At 35.9% G+C, this 12840-nt stretch overlaps 1 protein-coding gene across 3 annotated transcripts in view; it reads right to left on the reverse strand.

Moving 5' to 3' along the window:
* The window catches only part of GPRC6A (G protein-coupled receptor class C group 6 member A), a 30479-nt gene extending 18416 nt beyond the window's left edge, over positions 1-12063 (reverse strand). For 2 of the 3 annotated variants that reach the window (XM_054491813.2, XM_054491812.2), the window contains exon 1: positions 11800-12037. In XM_054491813.2, the coding sequence (XP_054347788.2) occupies positions 11800-11993 (194 nt within the window). In that variant the 5' untranslated portion in view covers positions 11994-12037. Of the gene's footprint in view, positions 1-11799 lie in introns of all 3 variants that reach the window. The other variant, XM_054491810.2, reaches the window with a different exon arrangement.
* Positions 12064-12840: the final 777 nt, after the last annotated feature.

Here is a 12840-nt window from a genome sequence, read left to right on the forward strand (position 1 = left end):
TATTCAAATAGCTTAATTTATCAAAATGTAATGAACTAAAAAGAAAGTATAATATCAAAACCCTGAACAATAATATCCCTCTTTATTAAAATTTTAAATTTAATTAAGAAATTTTAATTTAATTAAAATTTTAATTTTAACATTACAATTTCAATTAAAAAAGAGAAGTAAGCCCAGCTCATCATTGGCACAACCAACATTAGCGAGCACCACTCAGGACTCAGAGGGTCATCCTGTCACTGCCATTGCCATTATGCATGCCACACAAGTGTCCCAAGAGCCCAATAAATCACCAACCTGCTGGTTCCATGGCTTCCACTACCAGTATTTGAGTAAGGCACCTGGAGGCCCAAGAATTGGCCTGGTTTGACCTAACACTGGTGCCAGTGTATACTGCCCTGGGACAAAATTATGGGCGTACTTAGCCCATTGCTAACACCACTTGGGCTCAGAGACTGGCTTACTTGGCATCCCAAGTCGTCAGCAAAACTGCATCATAGCCCCCATTAATAACTGTACCCTAGGCCACTGAGGAAGTGTCAGATGGCACTTACGCTAGTCACAGCCAAAGAAATCAAAGAAACTACACTGCTACTGCAACCAGAATAAAAGCCAAAGGACCCTGCCCAACCAACACTATCTATTCATCCTTAGGAAACATTCTCCCCCTACAAAAACAAATTTTTAAAAATTGGAAGAAGCAACTGAAACATCAGATGTACATATATTAACATAAGAACACAGGAAACATGAAAAAGCCAGAAAAATAACACTTTTAAAGGAAGATATATTATCATACTGGTCTTTAAGAAAAAAAATTTAAATTATTTTTTTAAAAAAGGAACACAATAATTCTCCAGAAACAGATCTCAATAAAAAAGCAGTTAATGAAATTCCAGAAAATGAATCCAAATTACAGATTCTAAAGAAGGATAGTGAGATACAAGATAATTCTGAAAAACAATACAAAGAAATCTGAAAAACAATTCAGGATATGAATGAGAAGTTTACCAAAGACATAGATGTCATAAAAGAATCAAACAGAAATTCTGCAACTGAACAATTCATTGAATGAACAACATAACACATTTGAAAGCTTCAACAATGGATTAGTTCAAGCAGACAAAAGAACCTCTGAACCTGAAGACAGTTCAGGTTCAACTTTTGAAATAACCCAGCCATGAAAATACAAAAGAAAAAAAAGAATTAAAAAAAGCTAAACAAAGCCTTCATGGTATATGGAACACCATGAAGTGACCAAATATACAAATTATTGATATCCCAGAAGGTAAACAGATATTGAAATAGTTAAATATATACAACAAAATAATAGATAAAAATAATAGACAAAAACTTTCCATATCCAGCAAGAGGTTTAGACATCCAGATACAGGAGGCCCAGCAATCCCTAAACAGATACAATGCACAAATTCTCCACAGCACATTATAGTCAAAATGTCTAAAGTCAATGACAAAGAGAGAATTCTAAAAACAGTGAGAAAAGAATTTAGTCACCTCTAAAGGAAGTCCCATTATACTAACAGAGGATATCTCAGCAGAAACCTTATAGGCCAGAAGAGAATGAGACGATATACTTAAAGTGTTGAGGAAAAAACCCTGTCAGTCAAGGATACTATATCCAGAAAACTTATCCTTCATAAATAGAGGAGAAATAAAGTTGTTCCTAGAGAAGCAAAAGTTGAGGGAATTCAGCACCACTAGACTGGCCCTAAAATGCTCAAGGGAATTCTATATCTGGAAGTGAAATGATGATGCTTATCATGGTGAAAACACAAGAACGTGTAAAACAATGGTAAAAAAGAGGAAGGACTCAAATGATACTACTATAGATATTCATCTACCAAACCACAATGACAAAAAATGAGAAAAAGAAAGGAACATAGAATATATAAAACGAACGGTAAGCAACAACATGACAGGAACAAAGCCTCATATGTCAACATTAACCTTGAAATTAAAAGCATTAAATTCCCCTCTTAAGAGATATAGACTGGCTGTCAATATTAAATGGGCAAAAACTGGAAGCATTCCCTTTGAAAACTGGCACAAGACAAGGATGCCCTCTCTCACCACTCCTATTCAACATAGTGTTGGAAGTTCTGGCCAGGGCAATCAGGCAAGAGAAAGAAATAAAGAATATTCACTTAGGAAATGAGGAAGTTAAATTGTCCCTGTTGGCAGATGACATGATTGTATGTTTAGAAAACCCCATCATCTCAGCCAAAAATCTCCTTAAGCTGATAAGCAACTTTAGCAAAGTCTCAGGATACAAAATCAATGTGCAAAAATCACAAGCATTCCTATACACCAATCATAGACAAACAGAATGCCTAATCATGAGTGAACTCCCATTCACAATTGCTACTAAGAGAATAAAATACCTAGAAATACAACTTACAAGGGATGTGAAGAACCTCTTTGAAGCAAACTACAAACCACTGCTCAAGGAAATAAGAGAGGACACAAACAAATGGAAGAATATTCCATGTTCATGGATAGGAAGCATCAATATTGTGAAAATGGCCATACTGCCCAAGGTAATTTATAGATTCAATGCCATCCCCATCAAGCTACCAATGACTTTCTTCACAGAATTGGAAAAACCTACTTTAAAGTTCATATGGAACAAAAAAAAGAGCCCACATTGCCAAGATAATCCTAAGCAAAAAGAACAAAGCTGGAGGCATCACGCCACCTGACTTCAAACTATACTACAAGGCTACAGTAACCAAAACAGCATGGTACTGGTACCAAAAAGGAGATATAGACCAATGGAACAGAACAGCGGCCTCAGGAATAATGCCACATATCTACAACCATCTGATCTTTGACAAATCTGATAAAAATAAGAAACAGGGAAAGGATTCCCTATTTAATAAATGGTGTTGTGAAAACTGGCTAGCCATATGTAGAAAGCTGAAACTGGATCCCTTCCTTACACCTTATACAAAAGTTAATTCAAGATGGATTAAAGACTTAAATGTAAGACCTAAAAGCATAAAAACCCTAGAAGAAAACCTAGGCAATACCATTCAGGACATAGGCATGGGCAAGGACTTCATGTCTAAAACACCAAAAGCAATGGCAACAAAAGCCAAAATTGACAAATGGGATCTAATTAAACTAACAAGCTTCTGTACGGCAAAAGAAACTACCATTAGAGTGAACAAGCAACTTACAGAATGGGAGAAAACTATTGCAATCTACCCACCTGACAAAGGGCTAATATCTAGAATCTACAAAGAACTCAAACAAATTTACAAGAAAAAACAAACAACCCCATCAAAAAGTGGGCAAAGGATATGAACAGACACTTCTCAAAAGAAGACATGTATGCAGCCAACAGACACATGAAAAAATGCTTATCATTACTGGTCATCAGAGAAAAGCAAATCAAAACCACAGTGAGATACCATCTCACACCAGCTAGAATGGAGATCATTAAAAAGTCAGGAAACAACATGCTGGAGAGGATGTGGAGAAATAGGAACACTTTTATACTGCTGGTGGGAGTGTAAATTGGTTCAACCATTGTGGAAGACAGTGTGACGATTTCTCAAGGATCTAGAACTAGAATTATCATTTGACCTAGCAATCTCATTACTGGGTATATACCCAAAGGATTATAAATCATGCTACTATAAAGACACATGCACACATATGTTTATTGTGGCACTATTCACAATAGCAAAGACTTGCAACCAACCCAAATGTCCATCAATAATAGACTGGATTAAAAAAATATGGCACATATACACCACGGAATACTATGCAGCCATAAAAAGGATGAGTTCATGTCCTTTGTAGGGACATGGATGAAGCTGGAAACCATCCTTCTCAGCAAACTGTCACAAGGACAGAAAAGCAGACACCACATGTTCTCACTCATAGGTGGGAATTCAGCAATGAGATCACTTGGACACAGGACGGGGAACATCACACACTGGGGCTTGTCGTGTGGTGGGGGGCTGGGGGAGGGATAGCATTAGGAGAAATACCTAATGTAAATGATGAGTTGATGGGTGCAGCAAACCAACATGGCTCATGTATACCTAAGTATCAAACCTGCACGTTGTGCACATGTACCCTAGAACTTAAAGTATAATTTAAAAAAGAAAAAAAAAAAGAAAAAAAGAGATATAGACTGGCTGTGTAAATAAAAAAAGCATGATCCAATTATATGCAACTTACAAGAAATGCACTTTACATATAAAAGCACATATAGACTGAAAGTAAAGGGATAGAAAAAGATATCCCACACAAACAAAAACCAAAAGTGAGCAGAAGTAGCTATATTTACACCAGATAAAACACACTGTAAGTCAAACATAGTAGAAAAAGTAAAAGAAGGTCATTATATAATGATAAGGAATCATTCTGGGAAGAGGAAATAATTTAAAATGTATATGCAACCAACACTGAAGCACCCAGATTCATAAAGCAAAAATTACTAGGTCTAAAAAGACAGAGACTGCAATAAAATAATAGTGGGAAACTTTAACACCCTACTGGGCATTAGGCAGATCATCTAGACAGAAAATCGGCAAAAATAAAACAAACTTACGATTAGGCATGGTAGCTCACCCCTGTAATCCCAGCACTTTGGGAGGCTGAGGCAGGTGGATCACTTGAGGTCATGACTTTAAGAGCAGCCTGGCCAACATGATGAAACCCCAGCTCTACTAAAAGTACAAAAATTAGCTAGGCATGGTGGTACACACCTGTGATCCCAGCTACTTGAGAGGCTGAGGTGGAAGGATCACTTGAACCCAGGAAGTGGAGGTTGCAGTGAGCCAAGATTGTACCACTACACTCCAGCCTGGGCGACAGAGTGTGACTTCATCTCAAGAAAAGGACTTAAATTGAACTTTAGACCAAGTGGACCTAACAGACATATACAGAACATTTTGTCCAACAACTGTAGAATACACATTCTTCTCATCAGTGCATGGAACATTCTCCAGATCAGGCCATATATTAGGCCATAAAACGAGTCTTAACAAATTTACAAAAATAAAAATTATATCAAATATATTCTCAGGCTGCAATGAACTAAAATTAGAAATAATAACAAGAGGAACTTTGGAAACTATACAAATCAGCAGAAATTAAACCACATGCTTCTGAATAACCATTGGATTAATGAAGAAATTAAGATGGAAATAAAAAATCTTATTAAAACCAGTGAAAATGGAAACACGAATGTATTAGTCCCTTCTCACATTACTATAAGGAAATAGCTGAGACTGGGTAATTTGTAAAGAAAAGAGGTTTAATTGGCTCATGGTCCTGCAGGCTGTACCGGAAGCATAATGCTGGCATCTGCTCAGTTTCTTGGGAGGTCTCAGGACATACACAATCAAGGTGGAAGGCAAAGAGGGCGTTAGCACCTCACATGGCCAGAGCAAAAGGAAGAAAGAGAGAGGGAAGATGTAACACACTTTTATATTCCATCCCTGGCTCCTCCCAAATCTCATGTCCTTCTCACATTGCAGAATACAATCATTCCTTCTCACCAGTCTCCCAATGTCTTAACTAATTCTAGCATTAACTCAAAAGTCCGAAGTCCAAAGTCTCATGTGAACAGTCCCTTCTGCCTATGAGCCTGCAAAATAAAAAAATAAGTTAATTACTTCTAAGACACAATGGGAGTACAGGCATTTGGTAAATACTCCTATTTGAAAAGGGAGAAATTGGCCAAAGGAAAGGGCCTACAGGCCCCATGCAAATCCCAAACCCAGCAGGGCAATCATTACATCTTAAAACTCCAAAATAATCTCTTTTAACTCCATGTCTGACACCCAGGGGATGCTGGTACAAGCTGAAGCTGGAGTAGCTGGGACACAAGAAGCAGCAGGGCCCTGGTCTCAGCTCAAGAAATCATTCTTCCCTCCTAGACCTCTGAGCCTGTGATGGGAGGGGTTTCCATGGAGGTCTCTGAAATTCCTTTGAAGTCTTCTCATTGTCTTGGCTATTAACATTCAATTTCTCTTTATTTAATGCAAATTTCTGCAGCCAGCTTCAATTCCTCCCCCAGAAATTTTTGTTTGTTTGTTTGTTTCTTATTTTGTTTTTTCTAACACCTGGCTGGACTGCAAATTTTCCAAACTTTTACACTCTCCTTCCCTTTTAAATATAAGTTCCAGTTTTACATCATTTCCTTGCTCACACATATGAGCTAGGCTATTAAAAGCAGCCAGGTAACTTCTTGACTGCTTTGCTGCTTAGAAATTTCTTCTGCCAGATACCCTAAATCATCACTCTCAAGTTCAAAGTTCCACAGATCCCTGGGCAGGGGCACAATACCACCAAGTTCTTTGCTAACGCATAGCAAAGATAACCTTTACTCCAGTTCCTGATAAGTTCCTCATCTCCATTTGAGACCTCTTCAGCCTGAACTCCATTGTCCATATATATCACCATCATCATTTTGGTCACAACAATTTAACAAGTCTCTAGGAAGTTCCAAACTTTCCTTCATCTTCCTATCTTCTTTGGAGCCCTCCAAACTGTTGCAACCACTGGAGGTTACCCAGTTCCAGAGCTGCTTCCATATTTTCAGATATCTTTATAGCAATGCCCCACCTCTCTGGTATCAATTTTCTGTATTAGCCCATTCTTGCATTGAATAAAAAATGCCTGAGACTGAGTAATTTATAAAGCAAAGAGGTTTAATTGGCTCATGGTTCTGTTGACTGTACAGGAAGCATGATGCTTACATCTGCTTAGCAACTTGGGAGGCCTCAGGAAACTTATAATCATGGCAGAAGGCAAAGGGGGAGCTGGCACCTTACATGGCCAGATTAGGAGGAAGAAAGAGGGAGGGGATATGCTACACACTTTTAAACAACCAGATCTTATGAGAACTGTATCATAAGAACAGCACTAGGGGGATGGTGCTAAGCCATTCATAAGAAACTGCTCCCATGATCCAATCACCTCCTACCAGGCTCCACCTCCAACATTAGGGATTATAATTTGATATGAGATTTGGGCAAAGACACAGATCCAAACCATATCAATAACATACCAAAGCCAGTGGGATACAGCAAAAGCAGTACTAAGAAGGAAGTAGATAGCAATGAACATCTACAACAAAAAAGTAGAAAGATTTCAAATAACCTAAGAATGTACCTTAAGGAACTAGAAAAGCAAAAAAACATGAAACCCAAAATTAGTAGAAGGAAAGAAATAATAAAGATCTAGCAGAGCTAAATGAAATAGAGACTAAAAAAAAACAAAGGATCAATAAAATGAAAAGTTGATTCTTCAAAAAGATAAACAAAATTTATAAATCATTAGCTAGACTTAACTGAAAAAAGAAGAGAGAAGACCCAGATAAACAAAATCAGAGATGAAAAAGGAGACATTACAACTGATACCACAGAAATACAAAAGATTATCAGAGACTGTTAGGAACAATTATATGCTAACAAATGGAAAAACCTACAGGAAATGTGAAAATTCCTGGAAACATACAGTCTACCAAGATTAAATCAGGAAGAAATAGAAAACCTGAGCAGACCAATAACAAATAGCAAGATTAAATCAGTAATAAAAAGCCCCCAATAAATAATAGCTCAGGACCAGATGGATTGCTGCTGAATTCTACCAAACATATAAGGAAGAAATAATAGTAATCTTCTTCAAACTACTCCAAAAAATTAAGAGGATGGAATTCTCTCTAACTCATTCTATGAGGCCAGCATTACCCTAATGCCAAAACCAGATAAGGACACAATAAAAAAAGAAAACCATAGACCAATATCTCTGATGAACATACATGCAAAAATCCTCAAAAAATACTAGCAAACAGAATTCAACAGTGCATCACAAAGATAATACACCATGATTAAGTGTAATATCAACCATGCAAGGATAGTTTAACATATATAAATCAATAAATGTAATACAACACATCAACAGGATGAAGGACAAAAAATTTGTGATCATCTCAATAGATGTAGAAAAAGTATTTGATAAAATACAACACCTTTCATGATAAAAACTCTCAACAAACTAGGCACAGATGGAACATACTTCAAATTAATAAAGGCCATATATGACAAACCCATAGTTAACATCATACCAACTGGGGAAAGTGGAAAGCCTTTTCTCTAAGAAGTGGAGCAAGACAAGGATGCCCACTTTCACCACTCTTATTCAACATAGTATTGGAAGTCCTGGCCAAAGCAATCAGGCAAGAGAAAGAAACAAATGGTATACACATTGAAATAGAGGAAGTCAAATTGTCCCTCTTTGCAGTTGACATTATCTTATATTTAGAAATACCAAAAGACTCCACAAAAAGCCTCTTAGAGCTTATAAACAAATTCAGTAAAGTTGCAGGATACAGTATCAATAGGATTTTTGTACACCAGTAGTGAAATAGGTGAAAAAGAAATCAAGAAAGCAATCCCATTTACAATAGCTACAAAAAATACATAGGAATAAATTTAACCAAGGAGGTGAAAGGTCTCTACAAGGAAAACTATGGAACACTGATGAAAGTAATTGAAGAGAACACAAATAAATGGAGAGACATCTCATGCTCAAGGATGAGAAAAAATAATAGTGTTAAAATGACCATAATACTCAAAGCAACATATGGAGTCAATGCAATCCCTATTAAATGTCAACATCATTTTTCACAGATATTAAAAAAAATCCTAAAATTCATATGGAACAACAACAAAAAAAGCCAGAATAGCCACAGCAGTCCTGAGCAAACTGGAGGCATCAAACTACCTGACAAAATTATATCACAAGGTTATAGTAACCAAAACAGCATGGTATAAAAATAGATACATAGATCATGGGAAACAGAATAGACAACTAAAAAATAAATCCACATATTTATTGCCAACTGATTTTTGACAAAGGAGCCAAGAACCTTTTCAGGGGAAAGGACTTCAATAAATCGTACAGGGAAAGTTGGATATCCATATGCAGAAGAATAAAACGGGACTCCTTTCCCTCACTGTATACAAAAATCAACTCTAGGTGGATTAAGAACTTAAACATAAGATCCCAAATTACAAAACTATCAGAAGAAAACATAGGGAAAACACTTAAGGACATCAGTCTAGGCAAAGATTTTACGAGTAAGACCTCAAAAGCATAGACAACTAAAAGAAAAATAGACAAATGGTAGTATATTAACATAAAAATCTCTATATAGGAAAGGAAACCATCAAGAATGAAGAGACAACCACTGAATGGGAGAAGATATTTGCAGACTATTCATCCAACAAAAGACTAATATCCAGAATATACATGAAATTGAACAACTCAACAATAAAAAAGCAAAATCTCATTAACAAGTGGTCAAAGAACATGAACAGATTATTCTCGAAAGAAGATATAAATGGCCAACTGGTGTATAAAAAATGCTCAGCATCACTAATCATCAAAGAAATGCACATTGAAACCACAATGAGATATTATCTTACCCCAGTTAGAATAGCTATTACTAAAAAGACAAAAACAAAACAAAAACAAAAACAAAAACAGATGCTAGCAAGGACATGCGGAAGAGGGAACTCATCTACACTATTGGAGAAAATGTAAATTAGTACAACCCCCATGGGAAAGAGTATGGATATTTCTCAAAAATCTAAAAATGATAAATGTAGTCCAGTAATCCTACTATTGGGTATCTATTCAAAGAAAAGGAAATCAGTATACTAAAGGGATACCTGCACTCACATGCTTACCATAACACTATTTGCAATAGCAAAGATATAGAATCAACTTGTGTCCATAAATAGAAGAGTAGATAAAGAAAATGTGGTATATATGCACAACAGAATAGTACTCAGCCATAAAAAAAGAATAAAATCATATCATTTGCAGCAACATGGATGAAACTGGAGGCCATTATGTTAAGTGAAATAACTCAGGCACAGAAAGACGAATATCATATGTTCTCACTCATATGTGGGAGCTAAAATCATTGATATCATAAACGTAGAGAGCTGACATTATAAAAGTACTAGAGCATGGGAAGGTGGGTGGGTAGGAGAGGGAATAAAAAGAGGTAGATTAGTGGGTATAAACATATAGTTAGATAAAAGATAGAAGTTCAGTCATTTGACAGCACAGTTACTCTAGTTAGCAACAATGTATGGTATATTTCAATGTAGCTAGAAGGGAGGACTTGAATTGTTCCCAACATATAGAAGTGACAATAATCAAAGCGGTGGACACCTCAAAAAGCCTGACTTGATCATTACACATTCTAAGCATATAACAAAATACCACATGTACCTCATAAATATGTAAACTAATACATATCAATTAAAAAAAAGAAACATAGAAGAGAAAAAGGGTAAACTAATAGGTTGTCTGACATTAAATTGTATAATATTTTCAGAGTCCACCACATGTAAGTTCCATTAGAGTTGGAACCTCCTTGGTGTATTCATGTTGGTGTGCCAGTGCCTATAATAGGGTACAGGTAATGTAGGCAATTAATAAGTAGTTGTGCAATGTTGAGTGAGTACCATTTCTCTTGATGAGTGACAAAAAGTTAAGAGATTTTCAACGGAGTGATTTTTTAAAATAGGAAATTCCTTATTTGGTCAAATAACTATTTAGTGTTTTCCATCCTTAATTGTTGGCCTGCAATTGTGGGCCTCAACTCTGCAGTCATTCTTTGTGTGCCAACGTAGTGCTCTGAAAATCTTCATTAATTATTAATTTTTTTTTTACCATTCTCTGGTATTCCTGCTAATCAATGATTATGATGACAATAGCTAAAAGTGCCCAACTTTTAGGGAGAATGCCAAGAAACCTTAGTGTGACAGGGGATCACATTTTATCTAAAAGTATTCTTAGAGGGCTTGGGAAATACTTCGTTGATAAAGAAAGAAAGTAAGAGAAAAAACAAGATTAAACTTAGACATAGAAACATAAAAATAGAATGAGAATTTTAGAGTTGGAAGGAAGCATGAAGAGCACATTCCATAGCAACAGCAGCTGATGCTGCCTGTGTCCTTAGAGGCTATCCAAGCCTTTGTTTTACAGATGAGAAAATATACACAACAGTGAAACTGGAACTCAGAGTTTAAGTGATCTACCTAAGTTTACAAAATTAGCTTGTCCCAAAACTGAAATGAGAATTAGAATATCTTGTTCTCCTTAAGGAAAATCCATTTGCAACACCTTCCACCCAGCTTTACTTTTCCACATTATACGGTGCCAGTGAAATGTTTTTCTCATAGGTAAGCTCTCACAACACAAAGTGTTCATCCAGAAGGAAGGAGCACTTTGAGTTGAGGAGGTTCTTAATTTATCAGGAAAGAGTTAGACTATTTCTGGAATGAAATGAATGCAGTGTTGAAAAAAAATGTTAGTAAGAAAAAATTCAACTATAGTCTATTTTAAACAAAGCATTAAATAATAGATCTGTGTTTAAAACAAAATACATGTTGTGTGTGATAGAAATACATGTGGGTTATGTATGCTTGTAGTGAAAAATAGGCCACAATGTCTTTTCAAGTGACTTCAGGCATTGTTTTTTAAAGGCAAAATCTAAATTAATATATTAATGAAAAGCATGCATATCCTCTGCAATTGGAGGTTGTTTCATTATACATATAGGGCTGTTATAGCTCTCTTTTAAAGAAGGATTACAAGATTAACCATACGCAACTTAAAAAATATATGTGAGTTTATTTTTTAAAATGATTTAGATATTAATACAAGTCAACAGTTTATACGTCCTAGTCTCATGACAATCTTGAAATCTAAATGTGTTTTTTGAGACTTACTCACCCAACACACTTCTGGATTTGTGGTCGTCTGGGAGAGTCTTCTGAGGACAACATTTTTTCATGAATAGCAAACAAACCTCCAATTATGATATGTCCTGGAGAAGTGGCAGCCACAAAGTCATCAGGAGTCTGGCAAGGCTGTGAAGTAGCAAGAATAATCACAAAGCAGGTAATTAGTATAATTAAGAATGCCATGTTTCTATCTCATTTGCTCAGTTCATGTGAGCTCTTAGGAATCATTAAGTGCACGGAGTGCCAACAAGATTCCTATTTCACCTGTAAACACCTTATAAGGTATAGGACAGTGTCAAGGGCCAGAAACACTCAGTATTCAGATACTTGATGATAGTCAAAACAGTTATTTCACCAATAAGAACACAGACTTTTTAACACTCCAGTGTTAGAGAATGTGATAGCAGTCATGTGATGTAAAAGCTGATAGAATTATAAACACAAGTTTCACTGTAATGGTACTTTTTTACTCTAGTGATATGTCAAGGGCCCTGAGTCACATTGGCATTTCTTTTGAAGCAGAATGTAGAACTTTCAAGAAGGAGCAGTTTGGAAAAGTTTTTCCACTTTAGAAATAGTTCTGCATTTCAAAAAGGTATCACATTCAAGGCACAAATAATTCAATATAGTTTATCAGGTGTTTAGAAAAAACCATCCTGCTTTTATTTTTCCTGAAAAGCTCTATTTAAAAAATGAAATTCAGTTAAATTCAGGTATTTGTCACTTCCACATTAGGTATTTGTCACTTTTCCTGTGTTAGAAATATGTAGCTTTTGTGAAGATGGGTAAAACTAAAAACAAGATGAAACTTGTCCGATACAGTATTTTGCTTTGAACAAGAAAGGTCTGTTCATAGATCATTGACACTTCCACTATTGTGGGTGCTATATTTTAATAAATTTGGACTAATTTCAGGCTACATATTCTTAAGTACTTAGGAATCTCTGAACTAACATAATTTGATGGGTGTCTTTTGGAATTTAACAGAGGATAGAGAAACCTCAATAATGTAGTCACCATTAAGAAAAAG

The sequence above is a fragment of the Pongo pygmaeus genome, chromosome 5 (assembly GCF_028885625.2).
Source record: "Pongo pygmaeus isolate AG05252 chromosome 5, NHGRI_mPonPyg2-v2.0_pri, whole genome shotgun sequence".
In the NCBI taxonomy this organism is placed as follows: domain Eukaryota; kingdom Metazoa; phylum Chordata; class Mammalia; order Primates; family Hominidae; genus Pongo; species Pongo pygmaeus.